This window comes from Lampetra fluviatilis, chromosome 54, assembly GCF_964198595.1.
Source record: "Lampetra fluviatilis chromosome 54, kcLamFluv1.1, whole genome shotgun sequence".
Classification (NCBI taxonomy): Eukaryota; Metazoa; Chordata; class Hyperoartia; order Petromyzontiformes; family Petromyzontidae; genus Lampetra; species Lampetra fluviatilis.
In genome coordinates, this window is record NC_136328.1 from 6,390,657 (window position 1) to 6,416,619 (window position 25,963).

At 54.2% G+C, this 25,963-nt stretch overlaps 1 protein-coding gene across 1 annotated transcript in view; it reads right to left on the reverse strand.

Annotated features, from left to right (window-relative positions):
• Nucleotides 1-477: 477 nt before the first annotated feature.
• LOC144949527 (protein CBFA2T1-like) overlaps nucleotides 478-25,963 on the reverse strand; it is an 88,970-nt gene continuing 63,484 nt past the window's right edge. Inside the window, exons 7-12 of the mRNA XM_078879453.1 lie at nucleotides 17,779-17,999; nucleotides 14,912-15,450; nucleotides 14,265-14,350; nucleotides 10,952-11,087; nucleotides 2,510-2,700; nucleotides 478-1,688 (exon numbers count right to left, since the gene is read on the reverse strand). Of these exons, the coding sequence (XP_078735579.1) occupies nucleotides 1,347-1,688; nucleotides 2,510-2,700; nucleotides 10,952-11,087; nucleotides 14,265-14,350; nucleotides 14,912-15,450; nucleotides 17,779-17,999 (1,515 nt within the window). The 3' untranslated portion in view covers nucleotides 478-1,346. The remainder of the gene's footprint in view (nucleotides 1,689-2,509; nucleotides 2,701-10,951; nucleotides 11,088-14,264; nucleotides 14,351-14,911; nucleotides 15,451-17,778; nucleotides 18,000-25,963) is intronic.

Here is a 25,963-nt window from a genome sequence, read left to right on the forward strand (position 1 = left end):
TTTGAACGACATCCATCATCGTCCGTTGTTTGTCTCTTGCTTTTGCCGTTGACAACGGAAAACCAAAAAAATCAAAAGCCGCGCGCTCCAAGTGAACAAAGCTTAAAGATAAAACGACGCGTGAAATCACGCGCCATCAATACCATTCACGTGAACGTGCAGTTCGTCGAAACGTGTTTTAAAACATAACCGAATATACATTTATGGAAAGCAAACCTCGGCAAAAACCGCTCATCGCCGGCCTTTAAATAAACACGAGCACCTCCGCCGCCACACTTAAATTCCACCGCGACCAGCAGAACATCGCGCTTCTTACAAATAACTCGCGAAATTAAGATGCCGTTTAAAAAGTAATAACGCGAGGAAACGATTTCCCGTCGGCTTTTGTACGAAGAGAATGGCCGGAGAGTCATCCGAGCGGTCAATGCCACCCACCCGCCCGCCCGCCCGCCCGCCACCTCCTCCCCACGTCTGATCTTTTGTGCTCTTGACCAAAATCCAAATTGTTTCCGCCAGTTCCACAATCTGAAGCGACCATCGATCGTCGGTCCAGTTCAATGCTTCCCCCTCCCCCCCCCGTCTCCATCGCTTTGCTGCCGTCCCACGGGTAGAAAGGTTGAAATAAGCCATCAAGCCCCCGCTCCCATTGAACGCAAAACGCGCGTCCCTGCGGTGAAGCCATCTCGTTCGTTCGTATATTTTTTAAGTAAAAAAAAACCCACCATTAACACCTTCGTTGCTTTCGACGTTGGGGTTTTGTCGTTGTTGTTGTTGTTGCTGCTGTTGTCACCATTTCACCACCGTTTTGTGGAAGACGTCCAAACGGAAACAGCAGAAATCTTTCAGTTTTTTTTCTGAACCCCTCCCCCACCTGGTTGGTGGATTTCTGCACGAATTAATTTTTGTTATGAATATCAAAATAATACTTCCCCAGCCATCCCCCTTTTTTTAAAAATCAGAAATCCGTTGGACGCCACAATAAATGTAACAAAAAAAATTTGCTTTAATTAAAAAAAAATGCTTTTCATCGATTTCAATCGAGTGTCGCGCATACTTTATAAGCGGCGGGCGACGGCTCGAATCACGCACGTGTCATTGTTGTTTTACTGCGTAGCGTTTAGCGGATGTGAGCCTCATCAAATGTATAAAAGAATCAGATTATAAAATGATCAGTTTGTAAAGTAATCGCGAACCGCCAAAGGGACGGGAGGGCGAGCGGGTAAAACTGCAAAGCTTCTGTAACATTCGATCCACCGTCGTAAAACTAAAAAAAAAAATTGACAAAAAAAAATTTGACAAAAAAAAATGCAAGGCCTTAAAAGAAGGCAACAGTTTCCATGGGCAACTTAGCAGGACCCTGGCTCGACCACGACCGAGCCGTCCGGAGTGGCTGGTCTCGGGGTGCCCGACTGAATCTTGACCACGCTTGCAGGTGACCCTCCTCCAGGGCCTGGCGAGATACTTGGGGATGGCGGTTCCGCAGACATCGCCTCGGGAATATGCTGCTGCGGCTGTTGCTGCTGCTGCTGGTGGTGCTGCTGCTGTTGGGACAGCTTCTTGTGCTGCGCCATACCGCACACGTGGTGGTGGCGCTCCCAGTCCTTGTGCTGGCAGAACGCGCCGCAGTAGCGCGCCGAGTTGCAGCCGCTGCAGGTCTCGCTCGCCTTGCGCCCGCAGTTCCAGCAGCTCTGCGGCGAAACAAACGGCGGGGGCGAAAAACGGGGGAATAAAGAAACTAATCACGTACATGCATGGGCTCTGTAATAATAATAATCATTATTTCAACTTGTAATGCGCACAACGGCATTCGCTCACTCTCGGAGAGAGAGAACGACACGGAGAGGCGAGGAGCCACAGACAAGCGAGAAGGCAGACTGGCGCGTGAGCTGGTGCCACCAATTGCCCAAGCTCTACGGTAGCATACATACCGAGAAGTTTTCGGCCAATTTAACGAGTGTTGACATGTGGGAGGAAATCCGAGCGAGACATTCTCACGAAGAGATGAGTGAATGGACGAATAAGCGAACGAGCAAATTAATGCATTCGTGAATGGACCAACAAGGGATTTAATTCGTGAATGAATGAACGCGTGAACAAACAAGCCAACGAAATATCGACTTGGTTGAATGAGCGGATTGAAACGTGAAATAACGAGAATGAACAAATGAATTAAGAGGGGCAGAGGGGATGCTCGCAGGGAGCTGTAGCCCAGGGGATAAGGGACAAGGTGGCTTAGTTCAGCACACGAGGGAGTGGGCAAGTGGGTGAGCGGGCAAGTGGGTGAGCACGCGAGCGGGTGGGCGAGCGGGTAAGCGAGCGAGCGAGCGAGCGGTTGAGCGATAAGGCACAAGGTGACTTAGCTCAGCACGAGAGGGAGCGGGCAAGTGGGTGAGCGGGTGGGCGAGCCGGCTAGTGAGCGAGCCAACGGGTGAGCAAGCGGCCGAGTGGACGAGCGAGCATCCGGGCGAGCGAGCGAACGGGCGAGCGAACGGGCGAGCGAGCGCCGCACCTCGGTCGAGTCGTCCTGTTGCAGGACGATCATGGCGGCGTCCTCAAGCGCCTGCCTCTTGGCGTCGGCGAGCACCCGCTCCATCTTGGCGCGCTCCGTCACGATCAGCTCGTGCGCCTTGCGCTCCGAGTCCGCCATGGCTCTCTGCAGCTCCGTCACCGCCTGGCGCTTTACCTCGTTCACAGCCTCCTCTTCACGCGATGACGACGACGACGACGACGATGGTGACGATGGTGGTGGCCATGGCGACGAAGATGACGGTGACAATGATTAACGCCGGTAACGATGATGACAATGGTGAGGACGATGGTGATGATGTTGACGATGGGCGAGGAACAAACAGAAAGAGCAGTCAAGGTTTGAATTCTGTTTGCCTCCAGGCAGCTAAAAACCAACAAAGTGATTTCCTGCCTCAAATGAGCATTGAGGCAAAAGCCAGCGGTGGAAATTCCACATCTCCATGGCGGGGCGTGAGTCTATCCGTAAGACCACCCCCCTGTCGACTTCCCCACCAATGTGGTACACTACTCACTTTATCGACCCCGAAGGGATGATGGGCCGAGTCATCCCTCAACCTGTATCATGAAATTCGCTCGCGAGCCGCCGGCTGTGCCGCTGCGCCGGTCTGCCAAGCTGGGGGGGAGGGAGGGGGGTGGCAATAGATCCCCCGCCCCACCGCCGCCTTCGACTGAACTGCAGTGCACAAAGATCCCCCGTGTAGCCTTAACAGTCTGTTGGGGCAAGTGCTGTTAGAGTGCAGCACCTATGAAGGCCGGCACGGCACACACGAAGGGGGTGGGTAGCCAACACCACGCCCGGCCGCCTTTGTCTCCCTAGCGGCGATGTTTACACACCGCACCAGGTACTCATTTGAGGCTGAGTCGACCTAGGGCGAGGCACATGACCGGTTCAAATAATCGGCACTGGTGTTTGGCCGTGAGCGGGAATCGAACCCGGGTCGCCGGGTTCCGAGCGCACCACCGCTCCCCACAACTGCATTGTCCAGTACATAAAGATAAAGATCCCCCGTATAGCCTTAACAGACTGTAGGGGCAAGTGCTGTTAGCGAGCACCTATGAAGGCCGGAACGGTACACGAGGCGGTGGGTGGCCAGCACCACGCCCGACCGCCTTTGTCTCCCTAGCGGCGATGTTTACACACCGCACCAGGTAGTCATTTGAGGCTGAGTCGACCTAGGGGAGGCCCGGGACCGGTTCAGATAATCGTCACTGGTGTTTGCCGTGAGCGGGAATCGAACCCGGGTCGCCAGGTTCGTAGTGCAGCGCAGCGCTAACCGCTACACCACCACTCCCCACTGTCCAGTACACACACACACAGAAACATCTACATAATTAGCTACACTGCACCACATTACCCCCCCATCCCCCCACTACCCACAACCTCACCGAATCAACTGCTGGGGGGTGGGGGGGGGTTGCCCTGTAGCTGAGTAATCCCTCGGCCAATTTCTAAACTCCTGAGTGAGATGACCGAGCGAAGTGGTGTACGACCACAAAAGAGACAGAGAGAGAGAAAGGAAGCGAGAGCCGTGTGAAGACGAGATGAGAGAAGAGGGCTACTAAACAGATGAGCGGGCAATGTCCCTTTCACAAATCCGTCACGCCGCGTTGAAATATATATTTAAAAAAAAAGCGTTCCTGCAGAATCAGAATATTTATACTGGAGGAATCCGATGAGCCATTGAAGCTCTTTTTCACGCGTGTCCAGTGTTTCGCAGATGTCCAATTCCGTTCACAACCCATCATCCCCGTGGCCTTCAGCGGGCAAGAGGCCACCCCTCTCTCTCTCTCAGATATGTGTCCTTTGAGCTACAGAGAGACAAAGACGGCGCAGGAATGGTCGTGGAATGCGAGAGGTGTCGTCAAGAGAGGGAGGTGTGGAGAGACGAGAGATGCAGATGACCTCCTCCCGCCACGGATACCCATCACATGCACACTCCCCTACACAAAGACAAACATTGACAAAGATTCTACTTCGATTTAAAGCTTTCGTGACTGCAGGGATTCATCTTCTTGGTTCTTTCGGTAAAGTCACGTAGAAGGGAAGTAATAAAATAATAAAAATAAAACATAATAAAATAAAATAATTCTCACGACGTTTCGGCCACAACGTAAGCAGCCGTCTTCAGGTGAAAGACGGCTGCTTGCGTTGTGGCCAAAACGTCGTGAGAATTATTTTATTTTATTATGTTTTTTTTTATTTTATTACTTCCCTTCTACGTGACTTTACCGAAAGAACCAAGAAGAAAGATTCTACTGTGCCACGTTAGTCAGTTTAAAACACAGTGGGTTACGTGATAACCGTGAGAAATGAGTGGGGTTAATCAAGCGACCCGCTCTCATTGGCCGCACACATACAGGAACGTACAACGGTGCGACTAGTGCCATTGCCAGTCGTACACTGATAACCCCGATTTTACGTCTCCCCCTTTGAGGTCGTTTTCGCAAGTTCGTCGTCGCTTTATTACCAACGCCTCCGCTGCCTTGAGCTGCGTCGCCTCAACCCGCACACGCTCACGACGCTGACGGCAGCGTCGTCCGTTCCCCACTCGCTCTCCGTCGACTTTCAGCCTTCACTACCACCCATCACGACTACCACCACCATCATCACCACTACCACCACCACTACTACTACCACCACTACTGCCACCACCATCACCACCCACCACTACTACTACCACCACCCACCACTACCACCACCACCCACTACTACTACTACCACTACTACTACTACCACCACCACCACCCACTACTACTACTACCACCACCACCACCCACTACTACCACCACCACCCACTACTACCACCACCACCACCCACTACTACCACCACCACTACTACCACCACCACCACCCACTACCACCACCACCACCACCCACCACTACCACCACCACCACCCACTACCACCACCACCCACCCCACTACCACCACCACCCACCACTACCACCACCACCCACCCACTACTACCACCACCACCACCCACCACTACCATCACCACCCACCACCACTACCACCACCACCCACCCACTACTGCTACTACTACCCATGTTAAATCGCTTCGATCCATCGCCGTCGTTTCGATGTTCACCGTCGCACCGTTCAGGAACGCACCACCCAGCCCTACCGCACCCGCCGTGAGCCGGGGTATTTTGCCGTACTTCGCCACGATGGTGGCCGAGTTTAACACGTTTCCCACAGGTCAGAATCAGATTCGTTTATTTTTTATTTTGGACCACAGGAGGAATCCGATGAGCTATGAAGCTCTATTTTTCACGGATGCCCAGCAGGGGTGGGGGCCTGGGGGGGGGGGGGGTCGGGGTCAGTCGTCCACTCTCCGCTCTGGTGCGAGGTGGACGATTGCTCTTGTTTTTTACGATCAGTGGAAACAAGATGCTCGGTGTATTCGGCACTTTGCTTCGTTCATCATTTCGTAATTTTTTTTTTACATTTTTAAACTAAGCTTTATGTAAAACCGCCACCTCTCGCTCACTCTCTCGCTCGCTCACTCTCTCGCTCACTTTCTCGCTCACTCTCTCGCTCACTCTCTCGGTCACTCTCCGTCGCTCCTACCCGGGCCCGTTTCCTCCTCCGTATTGTCTGCGCTCTCACGCGTTTGTTTACGTTACGGGTAAATTATAAGCGTAAGCTGTTGTTGTTGACAGATGCGTGCCCCCCGCCCGTGCCTCCCCCCCCTTCCCCCCAGACACTTCCCCCCCGCCACCACCCCACTATCCACCCCCCCCCCCTCTCCACTAACAATCCAACCCAAATGCAATCCCATTACGCGCGCGCAGACTCAATTAAAGACACGTGGGCGCAAACGACTTTAAATCAATTGCGCTGAAATTACAGCGCCCGCATCAGATGGCGCGGACATCTGGGGCAGTGGGGGGGGGGGCTGTTTTCGTTTTTTTTCTCTTTTCTGGGCGGTCGGAGAGATTTTAAAAAAATCGTTTTGAGTTTCGTTTGCCATTTATTTTGTCGCAGTTAAAAGATGGCAGAGATTTCCACCGTCGCCGTCAGAAAATAACAGACAATTGTGTTTTTTAATTCATCGTCTAAAATTCTGGATGTCGAACACATGCCGACCGAAATGGTTCTTAACGTTGAAATTATTTGCCACTGTACTGAGTCGACGTCATCATCATCGTCGTTCACCTTGACCTACCCAGTAAACGTGTAACGTTAGCTTAACGTTCGCTTAACATTGCCCCAAATTATCGGATATCCAAGTTGTCACTATAAAGCTTGTGTTGCCTCCGAAACGTCGTGATTTTTATTTTATTTTTATTTTACTTTTATTAATTTAATTTTTTTTACCTACGTGACTTTACCGAAAAAAAGAATATGAATCCTTGCAGTCACGAAAGCTTCAAATCTAGAATTGTCACTATCCCTCGCGGTCTTGTGATGCAACCATCCATCTCCAGCGCCTGCACAGCCGTCGATTTAGTCGCCGCACCTCCATCGTTGACCATCCACTCGGGAGCTCGCGGCGCATCCTGCCTGAGACCCCACTCACCGCGCCTGACAGTCAACACGACGTCCACATGACGTCCACACGACGTCGCGAGCGAGAGAGCGTCGACGCGCGCGCGCGCGCTCTCTCTTCTCCGCGCGTTTCCCGCATCTCCGGTTGGCTACGTATGGTGCGAAAGAGGTTCAACGTACGTACACGCCTGCGTGCGCTCCTGTCCCTGCCTCTCTCAGCGTGAGCCCAAGCGTGCGTGCAACTTTATCAAACCAGGGAAAGCTCCTTGGCCAGATGGTGGCGAATCTACTAAATTAATTTGTATGGAGGAAGGGGGGGCGGCATATTTATGGGTGGGAGGGGCATCCATATCCAACTATTGGGGGGGGGGTGGGTCTGGCAGATGGAAGGAAGCAATGTCGGTATGTGATGGCGTGAACATCACCACCATCATCCGTGATCTCCTCTTCAACTCTGACCTTAACCCTTTCCCATTCCGATGAGGTCCGTGTACGTCACCGGAACGTAATCTGAAGAATAAAATAAAATAACGTTACCGGTACCGAGGCTCCCACAAGGCCATGCGGGGGGGCAGGCGTGTGGCACAGTTTGGCGGCAGCTATCGTGGAGTGTGGCCGCGTCGCTACGATTCTCTGCGGCGAGTGCCGTGCAGCAACGTCATCACAAACAGCGGCGCGACATGCGCCTTCCTGAACAGAATTAACGCCGAAGCGCTCGCGCGTTCCGAGATTCGGCGGTGACCGGGACCCCCCACACCCGGCGACTTGCAGACGTCTCGGAACGGGTCAAGGAGTCAAGGGGTCACGGGGTTCAAAGTCTCTGCAGCCGCTCACAGGGGCTGCCATCGAATGGGGGACAAACAAGAGGATGGCAGGGGACTGCGGAGGGCTCTGTCGCGGGGGGCTCTGTCGCGGGGGGCTCTATCGCGAGGGGCTCTATCGTGGGGGGGGGCTCTGTTGTGGGGGGCTCCATCGTGGGAGGCTCTGTCATGGGGGGCTCTGTCGCAGGGGGCACCGGGGTGGGGGGGATGGGGGGGGGATGGGGGGGGGATGGGGGAGTGGGGGGGGGATGGGGAATTTTGGGGGGGATGGGGGGTGGGGGGAGGGATTTGGTGGGGTGGAGGTCTCGCTCACCGGCTTTCCTCCAGATCTCGTCCGGAACGAACGCGGGAGATGACCGGGGGGGCCCCGAGTTCGCGTCCCGCGTCTGCGATGGCGATGCGCGGGGGGGTGGGGAGGGGTGGAGGTGGGAGGGGGGTGGGGAGGGGTGGATGTGGGAGGGAGGGGGGGGGCAGAGTCGACCAACGAACGAATTCACGGCGTGAGTTCGTTGTTGGGCCGACAAAACGAAGTGACGGAGATGAACGTCAGCGTCAAACTTGTTGGTGACCGAGCAAGCAAATGAACGCGCGGGCGAATCGCTTCAGTTGAATGAACGAACACGCGAACGAACTGGCCCGCGGTGGATCGAATCAGCGAGTGGGTTTTTGATTGAAAAGTTGAAAAACGATGACGATGCAAACCGAAGACTGAGTAATATAATAGATAATGAGGTCGGGGTCAAATCGAGCGGTCGCATCGTGAGCAGCACATCTGCTCTTCTTGTGACAGGAGCTCTATCTCCAAAGTGGCCCAAGCCTCCCGTAAACCACGTGGCTTCTGTGTGGCCACTCCCACTCTGAACCCCTCCCCCCTCTCCCCACCGCCGCCCCCTGCGAAAACAGACTCCGCTCCTCCGTGCAGCTCACTCGCTGCTCGCTCATCCTTCCTTGTCTCTTCTCCCTCTCCTCTTTCCCTCTCATCGTCGCCACCACCCTCTCATCATCATCATCATCACCACCCTGTCATTATGATCACCACCCTCTCATCATCATCACCACCCTCTCACCATCATCATCATCATCACCATCACCACCCTATCATCATCACCACCCTCTCATCATCATCATCATCATCACCACCCTCTCATCATCATCACCATCACCACCCTCTCATCATCACCACCACCCTCTCATCATCATCACCACCACCACCCTCTCATCATCATCACCACCCTCTCATCATCATCACCATCACCACCCTCTCATCATCACCACCACCCTCTCATCATCATCATCACCACCACCCTCTCATCATCACCATCACCACATCATCATCACCATCACCACCCTCTCATCGTCATCACCACCCTCTCATCATCATCATCATCACCACCCTCTCATCATCATCACCATCACCACCCTCTCATCATCACCACCACCCTCTCATCATCATCACCACCACCACCCTCTCATCATCATCACCACCCTCTCATCATCATCACCATCACCACCCTCTCATCATCATCACCACCCTCTCACCATCATCATCATCATCACCATCACCACCCTATCATCATCACCACCCTCTCATCATCATCATCATCACCACCCTCTCATCATCATCACCATCACCACCCTCTCATCATCACCACCACCCTCTCATCATCATCACCACCACCACCCTCTCATCATCATCACCACCCTCTCATCGTCATCACCACCCTCTCATCATCATCACCACCACCACCCTCTCATCATCATCACCACCCTCTCATCATCATTATCATCACCACCCTCTTATGATTACTACCACCCATCTCATCATCACCACCACCCTCTCACCATCGTCACCACCACTCTTCATCCCGACATCTTGGCCCAGTCATCCCTTCTCCGTCTCCCCTCCCCGCTCCTTTCTCTCTCCCACCGCTCCTCACCATGAGCCCCCCCCCCCCCCCCCCCCCCCCCGTTGTCTGCTGCCCTCTTGCCTCAACGCACTCCACTCCCCTTCCCGCGGCGTGGAGCCCCGGGTACAAAGTTCGATCGAAAAACAAATAATAATTATATATATTATTTGTTCATCATCATCATCACCATTGGTAGTAGTATTATTATTCGCGACACTCAAAGGCGGTCATCGCGAAGGGAGCCGCTGTGTTTCCGCACACACACACACACGCACGACGGTCTGCAGTGGTTTTCACGGGAGGGGCGCGAAATTACCATCTGGGGTTGTTCCCAACCGAGCGCATCTTGCGGCGTTAAGATTTGCACATCTGGTGGACTTGGGCGCCGTGACTCCGGCTCACACGTTGGCTGCCCTCTTACGTTTAAACGAGACTGTGGCAACGCCGCGCGGTGCATCGCACCGCAAGGTTGTAACCGGGATGGCCGCGGGGCCGGAACAACGAACCTCGCAAGCGCAACAATTTCCCAGGATCCCCGGGGAACCGACACCGACCGCCGCCCTCTCGTATGGAACCCAAGGCTCGATTCTCCATGGCGACGTTTGTGCCAAATCGCTTGCGTGTGTGGTTTTTGGTCACGTTCGATCGGTGTTGCTTGTTCCGTGGAGCGGTGGCGCAGTGGTTAGCGCACTGCGCTGTAAGCCCAACCACCCGGGTACGATTCTCAGCCATGGCTAACCTCGGCGAGCGAGGCGAGCGCGTGAATAGAACGGTGAGCAGGCGAGTGAGTGAGTGAATGGGTGACTGAGTGAATGGGTGACTGAGTGAAGGGGTGAGCGAGCGAGCACTGATATGAGTAAGGGAATGAACGAGCGTGTGGACGGAGCGAATGGATGAGCGAGACGGTGAGTGAATGAGTGAGCGAGCGGGCAATGGTATGAGTGAGTAAGGGTATGGACGAGCGTGTGGAGGGAGTAAATGGATGAGCGAGACGGTGAGTGACTGAGTGAGCGAGCGGGCAATGGTATGAGTGAGTAAAAGAATGGACGAGGGCGTTGAGCGAGCGAATGGATGAGCGAGACGGTGAGTGAATGAGCGAGCGATCAGGCGATCCGGCGAGCGAGCGGGCGGGCGAGCGGGCGAGCGGGCGGGCGAGCGGGCGAGCGAGCGGGCGGGCGGGCGAGCGAGCGGGCGGGCGGCTCACCCTTGCGGAGTTCCTCGCTGTCCCCGTACCGCCGGGCCCAGTGCGCCAACTCCTCGCGGTCCGACTCCTGGCAGCGGCGCATGACGGTGAGCGCTCGCCGCGTCTTCTCCACCATGTCCAGCAGGCAGTTCAGCAGCTGCGGCACATGCGCAGACAGAGACAGAGATCCCCCGTGTAGCCTCAACAGACTGTCTGGGCAAGTGCTCTCAGCGAGAGTAGCGCCTACGAAGGCCTACGACACTTCGCGCACGGGGGGTGATGTTTGCACACCGCACCAGGTACTTATTTAAGGCCGAGTCGACCTAGGGCAGGGTCAGGACTGGTTCAGACATTCGTCGCCGATGTTGACGATGAGCGGGAATCGGGCTCGGGTCGCGCCAGGTTTGTCATGCGGTGCGATAACCACGATACTACCGCTCCCCAAAGAGATGCTTACACACACAGGCGTAGGTGGACACACACAAAAATAAAAAGATCCCCCGTATAGCCTTAACAGACTGTTGCGGCAAGTGCTGTTAGCGAGTAGCACCTATGAAGGCCGGCACGGCACACGAGGGGGTGAGTGGCCAGCACCACGCCCGACCGACTTTGTCTCCTGAGTGGCGATGTTTACACACCGCACCAGGACACACACACACACGTGCACAAACAGAGATATACAACCCAGTGTAGCCTCTATCAGGTTGTTGGGGCAAGTTCCGTTAGCGAGCACCTGTGACAACTGCCGTGAGAAGGCCCCATCCATAAAACAATGGCCTGTAGCGATTGCAGCGGTGGTACCAGTGGCGACGGAGGTTGTGATTGTGGTACTGGCGGTGGTTAAGAGCGTGGTGGTTGTGATTGTGATTATGGTGGTGATTGTGGTAGTGGAGGTGGAGGCAGTGGTGCGGGTGATAAGGGTTGTAATTAAACTAAACTATAAACTATTTTATTTTACCAGGTAAGACCCATCGAGCTGTATATCTCTTTTTTGTAAGCGACCTGGCCATAAGTGATAGACCAACGAAGTGGCTTATCACGTGGAAATTTATAGCAGACAAATACTCTAATCGTGTGATGTTGATTCTAAATGCGGTGGGGCGAAACTGCAGGACCACACGACCACGGGAGAGAGAGAGAAACATGCAAACTTTAAATATACAGCAACAGGCGTCAGGGTCGGAATCGAACCCACGACCTCCTGTATACCAGGCGAGGTAGTCAACATCTCGCCACCGTGGTGGTGGTGGTGGTGGTGGTGCTTTGGGTAGACGCGGTGGTGCTCGTGACAACGGTTGTAATTGTGCTGGTGGTGCCGGTGACGAAGGTTGTAATTGTGCTGGTGGTGCCGGTGACGAAGGTTGTAATTGTGCTGGTGGTGCCGGTGACGAAGGTTGTAATTGTGGTGGTGGTGACGAAGGTTGTAATTGTGGTGCCGGTGAAGAAGGTTGTAATTGTGGTGCTGGTGGTGACGAAGGTTGTAATTGTGGTGCCGGTCAAGAAGGTTGTAATTGTGGTGCTGGTGGTGATGAAGGTTTTAATTGTGGTGCTGGTGACGAAGGTTGTAATTGTGGTGGTGGTGGTGACGAAGGTTGTAATTGTGGTGCCGGTGAAGAAGGTTGTAATTGTGGTGCTGGTGGTGACGAAGGTTGTAATTGTGGTGCCGGTCAAGAAGGTTGTAATTGTGGTGCTGGTGGTGACGAAGGTTGTAATTGTGGTGCCGGTGTCAAAGGTTGTAATTGTGGTGCTGGTGGTGACGAAGGTTGTAATTGTGGTGCTGGTGATGAAGGTTGTAATTGTGGTGGTGGTGGTGACGAAGGTTGTAATTGTGGTGCTGGTGACGAAGGTTGTAATTGTGGTGGTGGTGGTGACGAAGGTTGTAATTGTGGTGCTGGTGACGAAGGTTGTAATTGTGGTGGTGGTGGTGACGAAGGTTGTAATTGTGGTGCTGGTGACGAAGGTTGTAATTGTGGTGCTGGTGGTGATGAAGGTTGTAATTGTGGTGGTGGTGGTGACGAAGGTTGTAATTGTGGTGGTGGTGGTGGTAGTGACGAAGGTTGTAATTGTGGTGGTGGTGGTGACGAAGGTTGTAATTGTGGTGCTGGTGGTGACGAAGGTTGTAATTGTGGTGCTGGTGATGAAGGTTGTAATTGTGGTGCTGGTGGTGACGAAGGTTGTAATTGTGGTGCTGGTGACGAAGGTTGTAATTGTGGTGGTGGTGGTGATGAAGGTTGTAATTGTGGTGCTGGTGGTGACGAAGGTTGTAATTGTGGTGCTGGTGGTGACGAAGGTTGTAATTGTGGTGGTGGTGATGAAGGTTGTAATTGTGGTGCTGGTGGTGACGAAGGTTGTAATTGTGGTGCTGGTGACGAAGGTTGTAATTGTGGTGCTGGTGGTGACGAAGGTTGTAATTGTGCTGGTGGTGACGAAGGTTGTAATTGTGGTGGTGGTGGTGATGAAGGTTGTAATTGTGGTGGTGGTGATGAAGGTTGTAATTGTGGTGGTGGTGATGAAGGTTGTAATTGTGGTGGTGGTGACGAAGGTTGTAATTGTGGTGGTGGTGGTGATGAAGGTTGTAATTGTGGTGCTGGTGGTGATGAAGGTTGTAATTGTGGTGCCGGTGAAGAAGGTTGTAATTGTGGTGGTGGTGGTGATGAAGGTTGTAATTGTGGTGGTGGTGGTGACGAAGGTTGTAATTGTGGTGCTGGTGGTGACGAAGGTTGTAATTGTGGTGCCGGTGAAGAAGGTTGTAATTGTGGTGGTGGTGGTGATGAAGGTTGTAATTGTGGTGGTGGTGGTGACGAAGGTTGTAATTGTGGTGCTGGTGGTGATGAAGGTTGTAATTGTGGTGCCGGTGAAGAAGGTTGTAATTGTGGTGGTGGTGGTGATGAAGGTTGTAATTGTGCTGGTGGTGACGAAGGTTGTAATTGTGGTGGTGGTGGTGATGAAGGTTGTAATTGTGGTGCCGGTGAAGAAGGTTGTAATTGTGGTGGTGGTGGTGATGAAGGTTGTAATTGTGGTGCTGGTGGTGATGAAGGTTGTAATTGTGGTGCCGGTCAAGAAGGTTGTAATTGTGGTGCTGGTGACGAAGGTTGTAATTGTGGTGCTGGTGGTGATGAAGGTTGTAATTGTGGTGCTGGTGACGAAGGTTGTAATTGTGGTGCTGGTGGTGATGAAGGTTGTAATTGTGGTGGTGGTGACGAAGGTTGTAATTGTGGTGGTGGTGATGAAGGTTGTAATTGTGGTGGTGGTGACGAAGGTTGTAATTGTGGTGGTGGTGGTGATGAAGGTTGTAATTGTGGTGGTGGTGACCGCGACGAAGAGAGGCTCTCACATTGTCCAGGTGTTTCCACTCCTCGGACCACTCGCGATCCGTCAGCCGGTGGTCGACCACGTCCTGAGGCCTAGCTCCGTGGAGACCTGGGTCACACGGGGGTCACACGGGGGTCACACGGGGGTCACACGGGGGTCACACGGAGTCACACGGGGGTCACACGGAGTCACACGGGGGTCACACGGGGTCACACGGGGGTCACACGGGGTCACACAGGGGTCACACGGGGTCACACGGGGGCCACACGGGGTCACACGGGGTTCACACGGGGGTCACACGGGGTCTCACGGGGTCACACGGGGGTCACATGGGGGTCACACGGGGTTCACGGTGCTGCCCTTCCACAGCAGGGAGAGGATGGTGGTGGTATTGGTGATGATGATGGTGGTGGGGGGTGATGATGCTATTGGTAGCGATGATGGTGGTGGTCATGATGGTAATCAGAATCAAATGTTTATTTTAGAACCCCTTTTTCAAGGGCGACTTGGCTGGCAGACAATCATGATGATGATGACGGAAGTGATAACATTGTTCTGATGCTGCTGTTACTGCTACTACTCCTGCCGCTACTCCCGTTACTGCAACTGCCGCTGCTACGAACGTTGACGTTGCTGCTGCTGCCGGGGTCTCCTCCTCCTCCTCCTTACCCATCAGCGCTCTCCGTCTCTCGGAGCCGCTCTCCCTCCCGTCGGCGACGTGGTGATGCCGCGCGCCGTAGCCCTCCCTCGTCGCATCGTCCGCCGCGTACCGCAGGCCCACCGTCGCCGGCGACCCCGGTACGCCCGGCGAGGTCACGTGATGCTGCTGCTGCTGCTGCTGATGCTGCTGCTGCTGATGATGATGAAGTTGTTGTTGTTGTTGTTGTTGCAAATGCTGCTGCGGATGATGATGATGCTGATGCTGTTGCTGCTGGTGGTGGTGGTGGTGGTGGCTCGGAGCTGCAACCCCATTGGTGGTCGTTGAGACGTGTCCCAGGTGAAGGAGATTACCGCCGCCGATGCCACCGCCGCTGCCCGGCGTCTCTAGCCCACCGGTCGGCGTACGGACGCCGGCGGGGAGGCCGTTGGCTCCGGGGCTGAATCGGTGAAGTATGGGGCTGAGCACGCGGGCACGCTTCGCCGCCACCGCCGCCACCGCCGCGTCAGGAGGAGAAGCGACGATCCCCTCCAGGGCCGCCCCCTTCATCCTGGAGGGCGGTGGGGAGGGCGGCGGTGAGGGCGGCAGCGACGGGCCCGGCGGTCGCGCGCTCGCCGTCCCGTCGCCGAGGTTCGTCGCGGTCTAAACCCCGCGGCCGGCCCCGGTCGGGACGGATACGCTCCGCGCCGTCGGCTTCACGGCAGGCATCGGATGGTCACGTGACGTCATTTCGACAAAGGGCGGGCGGGACGTGCGGGATTGCGCGCGCGTCTCCCGCGGGTCGTTCGGTTCAAATTTTTTGGGGACGCTCGCAAATGACCGTTTTGGGGAACTGGAACGCTGCATGGGCAACATCCCCCCCCCCACTACCGGCAGCCCAAACGCCGACATGCTGACCTGTGCTGCAGTCATCTGTGCCGCACAGGGGCAGCTGCCACCAGGGGGGGGGGCCCTACTGCAAGGGAGGCGCGGTTTAATATTACGTGACGATGATGATTTATCGTGTATAATCGGGACGGTTGTGCAATTGGTGGGCCCTGTTATCAGCCACTGAAGATGAATGCAGTAGAAAATGGTGAATTTGCTGTCGCTCCTCTTATCCGCAAGAATACGCGGATAACAGGGTGATATCGTAACGAGAATAGTGTAAATGTACAGCCCTTCGTCAAATCCACTGCTGGATGTGTGCGTGCGGTGTGCGTGCGTGTGCGTGCGTGTAAGTCCGCATTTGTGCGTGTGTGCGTCAGTGTGCGGACGCAATGTGTACGCATGCATGCGAGCGTGTCTATGCGTGATTGTACCCATACTGTGCACGTGTGTGTGTGCATGTCGATGACAAAGACAACAACAATCTTTGCTTGGAGCACACGCACGTGTGAGCGTGTAAACAAAGACAAAGATCCCCCCGTGTAGCCTGTAGCAGGCTGTTGGGGCAAGTGCTGTTAGCGAGCACCTATGAAGGCCGACGCGGCACACGAGGGGAATGGGTGGCCAACACCACGCCCGGCCGCCTTTGTCTCCCCAGTGGCGATGTTTACACAGTGCACCAGTTACTCGTTTGAGGCCGAGTCAACCTAGGGGAGGCCCAGGACATGTTCAGATAATCGCCACTGGGCGTTGGCCGTGAGCTGGAATCGAACTCGGGTCGCCAGGTTCGTAGCGCAGCGCGCTAACCGCTGCACCACCGCTCCCCACATACACACACGCGCACACTCACGACAATAGCTGCTGTTAGCATGTGGCAGCGAGCGAGTGTCACACGCATCTCCACGAAGTGTCACACATTTTACGCCCCTGCATTTCTCATTACGATTCCAATACCCGCTCGCCCACAGACGCACAGACACTCACACGTTTGATCACTCACACACACAGTTGATCACAGACAACACATTCACACAAGACAGGTTTCATCACGAGACAAAGATCCCCCGTAAAGCCTTAATAGACTTTCGGAGCAAGTGCTGTCAACGAGTAGCACGTCTGAAGGCCGGCACCGGCACACGAGGGGGTGGGTGACCAGCACCACGCCCGGCCGCCTTTGTCTCCCCAGTGTCAATGTTTACACACCGCATCAGGCACTCATTTGAGGCTGTGCTGACTTAGAGGAGGCCCAGAACCGGTTCAGATAATCGTCACTGCTGCTGTTGGTGACTATGAGCGGGAATTGAACTCGGGTTGCTGGTTTCCTAGTGCAGCAAAACAAAGATGCCCCGTATATTTACACTATGAGATCTCTTTTACCAGTGGCAAAATATGATAGTAGGTTTTTACCCTTTTAACTGGTACAAAACTGACACCTTTATTCAAGGCATCATGTTTGCAATGACCACAACACAAGTAGTCAAAAAAGCAAACAAAAAGAAGCAACTCTGATATATTATCATCCTTATCAGAGTTGCTTCTTTTTGTTTGCTTTTTTGACTACTTGTGTTGTGGTCATTGCAAACATGATGCCTTGAATAAAGGTGTCAGTTTTGTACCAGTTAAAAGGGTAAAAACCTACTATCATGCCCCGTATAGTTTGTAACGGACTGTGGGGGCAAGTGCTGTTAGCGAGCACCTATGAAGGCGGCACTGTGGCACACGAGGGGGTGGGTGGGCCAGCACCACGCCCGACCGCCTTTGTCTCCCGAGTGGCGATGTTTACTACACACCGCACCAGGTACTCATTTGAGGCTCAATTGACCTAGGGGAGGTCCAGGACCGGTTCGTAAAATCGTCACTGGCGTTGGCCGTGACGGGGAATCGAACTCGGGTCGGCGGGTTCGCTAGCGCCGCGCGCTAACCGCTGCGCGCTAACCGCTGCACCACCGCAGCGCACAGAACACACACGCTGGACGACGCGCAGACAGACGCACGGACACGCCGCTCATACTTGTCCATCGCGCGCCGCTTCCCGTTCTGGTTGACCTCCCCGACGGCGACATCGGTGGCCTCGGCGCCGACCGGCGAGTGGCTCTCCCCGCCGCCGCCGCCGCCTCCGTGCGGGACCCCCTCCAGCAGCAGCCGCTCATGCTGCGCCAGGTACTGCGACGGACTTTGCTTGGCCAGGCGAGCACAGAGCATCAGCTCCCGCTGCAACAGCGGCAGGTTGGCCTGCACACGCGCACGCAACCGAGCAAACGCGACGGACGTCATGCCGGGAAAAGGCGACGTTGGTGATGCATCGCTTGCCGAGAATCCGCCGCCGCCGCCGCTGCTGATGATGATACACCGTGTGCCGGAAACGTTCCCCGGCAGGGAGAGGGTGGTGGGGGCTCGTGGCCGAGATAGCGAACGCCAATGCCGGAGTAGGTCATCTGCATCTCTCGTCTCACCGCACCTCCCTCTCTTGTCTGCACCTCTCGCTTTCCACGGCCATTCGTGCGCCGTCTGTGTCTCTCTGTATCTCAAGGACCCGTATTTGAGAGAGAGAGCGGGGTGGCCTCTTGCCCGTAACCCCTGGCAGTTCACCCGCATCGATGCCGCAAGCAATCCTGACGATGCTCGCGAGACGCCGCGTGTGAAAACCGGTCCAGAGTGTTCTCCGTTCTGAATCAACGCTGCTAAAATCGTGCACTTCGCAGGAGAGGGCCTTTGGGTTGTGAAATAAATATACTTTTAATTGTTTTTTATCCGGAGAGATGGATACGCGAAGGAGATGTATTGTCCACCCCACACACACACAAACACATCGACCCACACACACACACACACATCGACTCACACACACATACATAGACTCACACACACATTGACCTACACGCACACGCATATGGCCTTACACACACACACACATATTGACTAACACACACACATGGACTTACACAGACATCGACTTACACACATATTTGAACTTTTCTCTTTGCTAACTCAGTTTTTAAAGATTCGTTTTGTATGTCATGTTAGGGAAATAACCAAGGAAGAGGGAAAATGCAAACAATTGTTAATGCACCTTTGAGAATCAGCACACTGTAATCGAAGGTGAAGGTCATACGTAACTTGTATGATATGCCTTTGTCTTGTATTGGATGCTATGAGTCATAAGTAAATGGTTAATGGTATCAAAAAACGTAAGTATTTGTACCGTAGTCTTTATTACTGTTGTTTTAAATAGTACTGTCGTAAGGCGCTTGAGGAAGCACAGACGGTTTATAATTTGTAATGCATAAATGGGGTGAATGGGGAGAAGGGAGGGAGGGAAGGTAATGGCCAAAGCGAAATAAGAGCAGCGTGTGGATGGTGCAGCAAACAACCGCTGACACCCAGGCCGCCGACAGGACATTCGGCAGGCAAGGAGGCAGGCAGGAGACTTGGGGATGGAGCGATGAGATGTGGGACGGCGAGGAAGCCGCGCTGCATGAGCGCCGTCACGAACAGTCGCTGGCAGCCAGGCCGCCGAAATGGTGGCCGGCAGGCGCGGGTGCAGGCAGGAGACCCGGGAAGGAAGCGATGTGAAGGCCACGCAGGGCGGCGAGGTGTGAGCGCGGCTCAGCGAGCACCCGCCGACAGCCGAACTGACCCCCAGTAAGGCGTGGGGTAAAGCAGCACACCTGGGAGGGGAGTCGTGCCCCCAACCAAAGCAAAGAGCCTCTCCAAAGAAATGAAACACAAAATAGGGCCTCTCGAAAATAACGAAACTACCACTTATTGCTGAGTCGCACCCCTCTATCAAAGAGCCTCTTTGTAAACAATGTTCCTGGTCTTGTCTGCTGGTGCAAAGTAATGTAAATATTTGTCATTGTCTACACGAGAGCATCCAACATAAAGTTGGCCATGAGAAAAGCACGGAGATTACAAAATCAGTCACACCACTGCAAAAGATTGTCCTTGAGCAAGGGCATGCAGGTTGTCTCTGTAGGGTGTTGGTAGTCCGATAGACATGAGGTCTTTTCCACCAATGGAGTGAAGTTTGTCTTCAAGGAGGATGAGGTCCTGGTTAAAGATGACATCAGAAAAGGTGGCGTCGGAGTTTGCATTTTCTCGTAGAGCTCTGTGGAGGATGTCTTCACGCATGTCCCTCTTTGCATTGTTGCCAGTCCCATGGGGTTGGATGGGCTGCAAACTTAAAGAATCATGCAGAAGAGCAACCTCAGCTGAGAAGGGGAGTCAGTCCCCTAACATAAGCTTCTGTCATAGCTTTATCAAGATGCTGATAATCCTCAATAATTCCTTGAACATTGCAAGCCTCTCTGTATGTTTGACAGACAACTCCTTCCACTGTTTTAAGGTCTATGAAAGATTTGGGCCCTTTGACAACATGGAGAAGCATTCGGAGAAAGTAGCACTCCTGATTGTTGGGATGAACTGTGTAGACTCCTCCTAAGGCATCAGATTCATCGTGACCAGCACGTCGCTTCCATTTATTTTTACCAGTCCATGTATAGTAAGAGGGAACTTAATGGCCGAGCAGGTTAGCAGCACATGGGTCACTTTGGCACAAAACAAAGAACGCCATCAGGGTGGTATCTTGTGGAGCCAGGGCCTGTTGTTGAGCATTTCCTTCGGTGAAGTAGATGCGTCATCTGGTCGAACGCCATATGAGACTAGGCTCTAAAGAAAGCTGTCTCTGGTGTGGACCAATCAGTTTCAAAGACAATGCATAAATTATCAGAGTATTGTTTTTTTGTTTGCATTTGACTGCAAGTATTGTGGTTAATGTAAACATGATTCCTTGCAAAAGGTGTCAGTTTTGTTGCCAAAAAAAAGGGGAAAAACCCTATTAGTATATTTTGGTACTGGCAAAGGAGGTCCCATGATGAAGTAGATGCGTTGAGCATTTTCGAGGTGAACTGCCAAATGGACGACTGTGGGGGAACGGTCATGGATGGGGAAGCCAAGAATTCTCCAAATGGCCTCATTGCTGCTGATGTATCTTCCTTGGACAAGAAGTTTAACCTCATCCACACTTTGGCCCTCTTTTGGTAAGGCAAAGACAGCCATGTCAGAGCCTTTGTTGATGTATTTGCAAACATATTTGATGGCTTTCACAGAATTGCAGATTTCCACATTAATGTGGGCCTCGAAGATCTTGCACAGAAGAGGGCAGTAGGGAACGATCCACCGGTTGTCAACCTTCATTTCAGAGTTAGTTGCCAGGTCTGAGCGTTGTTCAAAATCCACCACGCTCAGTATTTCTGCGACGATATAGAGGATAGCCATGATAGGCATGACTGAGTGTCTTTCAAGAAGTTTTATGGATACTTGTTGGTACACCTGCGGTCTTGCATACATCGCGAATTTGGGTTGAACTGCACACATGGGCCATGGACCATTTGCTTGCAGACCACATCAACAAGGGCAGGGTCTTGATGGGGGTCAGGTAGCTCAGCTCTGACAAATGTGTCAATGTCACTTGCATGAACTGTTTCCCTCATTCATAGCAAAATTTGAGCATGAGGATGAGCACGTTTTTGCCACTCAATGGTGTGCAAGTTACATCTTGTCTTTCCAAAGATGCTGCCTTCCTTAGTTGCAATAAGCTGAATGAGTTCATTAACTTTGAGTTTGAAGACCCTTGCAATTTTGTCAGCAGGGGACAAAAGCGTGTTACGCAGTGTACATCTGCTGTAATCAAACCTGTTGTTTAAAAAGATAGCGGCGAGCGAAGGTGTCAAATGTAAATAAACTGATAATCTAACTCGCCTCGCCTAGATTTCCCAGCCAGCCGAGGTGGCACCTTGGCAGGCTGGGGCTGGGCTGCTACCCCCCCCCACCCACGATCCCCCCCGCCCGCTCTGCAGTAATATATTCGGCCTATAGTCGTAGCATCTACCGACTCTATAGTAGTAACTGCACGCATCGGGGTGGGGGGGGGGGGACATCACACTGTGAAGAATTTACCTCAGTGTTTTGTGTATTTTTATAGCATTTTTAACGCGAAAGAAAATTTTACCGCTCACCCCCACCGAACGCGTGAGTTGGTATGGTGGAGCGCGCGCTAGCTAATACATTAATTAGCACTATATCGCTAATTAAACTACCTCAAATGTGATGGACGCGAAATCGGAACAGCGCTGGCTCAGCACGGGGCTTATGGCGTGGTACCTGAATACTATTTTTTTATGTAAACCCCACGGTTCGAGAGTCAAATCCTTCGCAAGTTTCGTCCGTACACAGACAGACACACAGACAAACAATGACATGTATAGGTTAAAGTGTTATATTCCCCACGACGGCTCTAACGAGTGCATTAAGAAATATCCGAACAGGTCCTGGGTCATCCCCTCGGTCGACTCAGCCTCAAATGAGCACGTGGTGTGGTGTGTAGTAAACATCGCCACTGGGGAGACAAAGGCGGCCCTGGGCACGGTGCTGGTCACCCACCCCATCGTGTGACGTGCCGGCCTTCGTAGGTGCTGCCACTCGCTAACGGCACTTGCCCCAACAGTCTGTTCAGGCTACGCGGCGGGGGAGGATCTTTGTCTTTGCACCGTCATCAGCATGCCCACTTTAAAACCATTTCCATTGGTCAAGTCGGCGCCTGTAACGTTGTTCAGCCCTCCTGAAGAATGGGATGCCGCTGCCGCTGCCATTGCCGCGGAGTAACACGGTGAGAGGTGGTCGGCGCTATCTCCCGGAGCGGCAGTTCAAACGACGGTGAGCCCGCTGTGTCTAGTCCGGAGTCATCAACCGGGCGCGCCGCAGTAAGTCGGTCGGCACGTCACCTCTTAAAAAAGATGTGCGGCCAGCGTGGAAAAGTAGACCAAATTACCCCTCCCCCCCCAACCCCCCCCCCCCTCCCCCGCCACTGATGGGTTCTCTAGAGCTCCCTCCGGTGGTCGGCCCTTCCGCCGGCAGTGAGGCAAGCGAGCTATTGCAGGGCCGCGCTTTTACCCTGTAGCTATTTTTTTTAAAAAAACGCAACGATCAATTTCAGGAGCAGAAACACTCGGACGGTACAGGGGACATCCGAGCCGACACCACCTTTCCTGTCTAGTGAACCCTCGCGAACCCCCACGTATCCCCGCGTACCCCCGCGTACCGCCGCGTACCGCCGCGTACCCCCACGTAACCCTCGTCCCCTTTGCCCCAATCCTCCGCAATCCTCCGCGCGCGCCCCCCTCAACTCCATTCCACCCGACACCCCCACTCACCCCCCCCGCCCACAACCCCAACTCCCATCTCCCCGCGCTCGCTCTCCCGCGTCTCCCCTCCGATGCGGCCGCCGCTCAACGCCGGTCGGGCGCGAGGCACCGGCGGAGAGAGCCGTGCGGCGGAATGAGAAGCAGATGGCGGCGGTGGCGGCGGCGGTGGCGGCGGCGGTGGCCGCCCGGGCCCTCGCTCCGCCGCCGATTTTCGTTGTCGTCATTCAAACCAGATGACGGCCATCCGCAGCGGACGACAGACATCGCCGTTTCTCCTCTACCGCCACCCCCGCCGTTTCTTCTTGATGAAGGATCGGGACAAGCGCCACTCCCTCTCACCCCTCCCCAGCCCCCCCCCCCCGCCCCCCCCCCCACCCAGACCGATCGATTCCAGAGAGACGCAAATCTGGCCACGCGACGTCTAAAATTTTCTCGATCTGTCAAACTCCTGCCCGCGCGTGGCGTCGCCCCGACGCTACCCACCGTCGCGACCCGTAGTCGTCCTCTCCCCCCCCCTCCACCCCCCCACCCCCCCATCGTTTCCGCGGCGTACTTGGCCAACCCCAAGTCGGCGGGCGATTTCCGACCGCAACTCTTCAACGGCGCCGTTTGTCGCTGGCCGCCTGGCGTGGCTCAGCAAACCGTAAGTTTAAAGGTAAAAGTTCTTCTGGCACGTGTCCCAAATTCATCCCAGACGATTTCGCCTCCTCGGGCTGCGGCCCGGAATTCCACGTCAGAACTCTTGGCCGAGCAGACTAAGATACCATTTTCCGGGAAAGGCCTCCGTTGTCCATCATCAACCTCGAATTCTGGGAGCGGAGCCACCCAGAGGTTCCTGGAGGGAGGCGTGGAGGACAATTCCCTGAGGGCCCACCCCCACGCCCACGCCCCCCCTCCCCCCCCGTTATTCGATAGCAACAAAAAACACAGCCTCTGTTTGTGAGGGTTTCTCTTTCTGTGTGAAGCCCCAGGGGGAGGTTGCACCTTTTGCCATCCCACTCCCCCCCCACTCGATGCTCGTTTGAGCCAGGAAACCACTTCAGACTTTTTTATTTTTATCTTGAAGAGTTTCCCAAGTCATGCGACGCGTGTGTCTTTTTGTGTACTCGTTGGTGACCGGGCTGAGGCCATACACTCGCTGAGAACTCGGCTTAACCGCAACTCATTCGAGGCGAGTCTGGGGATCTCTTTGGGAGTTTGTGGATCTCTATGAGATTCTATGAGTCTCTGTGCAAGTCTGTGGGTCTCTGTGTAAGTCATTGGTGACCGGTCAAGGACCATCAACCTGCTACTCTTGAGAACCCGAGAACGGGCTGCACCGTTTCTCCCTCCCTCCGTCTCTCGCGCGTGGCATTTGAGCACCGCAGTGGAGAGATGTTAACTCCCTCGCCTGGTATACAGGAGGTCGTGGGTTCGACTCCGACCCTGACGCCTGCTGCTGTATATTTTGAGTTTGTGTGTCACTCTTCTGGTGGTGGCGTGGCTTTTTCTCCGGGTTTTTAGGTTTTTCCCCTTGCGCATTTAGGAATCAACGCCACGCTTTTAGGAGAAACCGGCTGCTCTAAATCTCCACGCGACGGCTGAAACAACGGATTCTCGCCCAGGGTCCTCAGCGGTGCCGCCGCAGCGTCTCTGCCTTTGTGAGCCACCCGAGTAAAAAGGTTTCCTTAAATAACTGAACTCAAATAACCGGTCTTGTGTGGAGCACCACTCTCATATTACCCCCACCTACCTGCCCCCCCCACTCCACATCACCCCCCCCCACCTCCCCAACGTCTGGCTTTTGCGATGGAATGCGTCGCCGTGCGAGCACCGTCCTAAACGCGATTCGATTGGCTTAAAGTAAATAATAAAAACACGTGGTTCAAACATGTAATCGGTAGGCGATACGTCTTCCTGCACGAGTCCATCCCTCCACGTGAGTGATTCGAGGTTATTGTTGTCGGGGCTTTTTTTTTTTTAAACAAACATCACATCAGTTGCACGGCCGTCATGGGGGAGTGCGTGATTTCAGCAGCATGAGGTTGAGCACAAGCCAAAGTCTGGGCCCGCCTCGACATTCAGAGTCTCGTCAGCAGGGGACTCAATCATTGCTGGTGAACTGCCAGGACCCGCTCGGTTAGTATGTATGCTGAACTTCTTTCGCACCGTACGTAGTCAACCGCGCTAATCGGAGGTGCGGGGGAAGGACAACAAACTAGCACACAAAAAGTAGTTCCTAAACAAATTAGTTTTCAATCAATTTGATTTAAAAGTGCACAGCTCCAGTGGCTTCCTGATATCGGAAGGGAAGAGCGTTCCAGACGGCCGCAGAAGCGCATCTGAAAGCGCCGCGCGACGTTGCGGTGACCACCGCCTTTGTTCAGTAGCCAAAATTCGCTGCTGCGAGGATGACCAGAGATCACGTGATGGTCGATATACTCCTTGTGCGCAGCGAGCATGACCTCATGATGATGTGTTCGTTAGACACGGGCTCTAGTTCAACGCGGAACTCCGTGAAACACAACACAAAGGCCATCATCGGCGTCGTGGAGGAGATGAGAAACGCTCGAGCCTGGATGCACGGTGAGGTCGTGGGAGACAGCAGAGGGTACGTAAAGACGCTAGGGGAGGCGAGCTGGGAATATCAGCGGTAGCGAGTCGCCCCCATCTCTACCTCTTCCCCACCCCTTCCCCCCTAGCCGCAGCCCCCCCCCCCCCCCAAATCCTGCGTAATGAAGTTACAAGCCGGGCAGTGCGGTGGCGGCAGCGGTGGCGGCGGCGGCCTCGGCGAAAAAAACAAAAACCAGATGTCAAATTATTTCGCCAAACGAGCGCCCACGAAGAGACGGGGACCTTTCTACGCTTTTCCGCGCGAGCGTCGGTCCATCACGAACGGGGCAGCACATCGTGATGTCGTCATCGTCGTCATCATCGGCCACGATCTATCCACTGCTGGATGAAGGCCTCCTTTCCCCCCCCCCAAGCCGTCGCCGCCTCTAACGACGGTCGCGC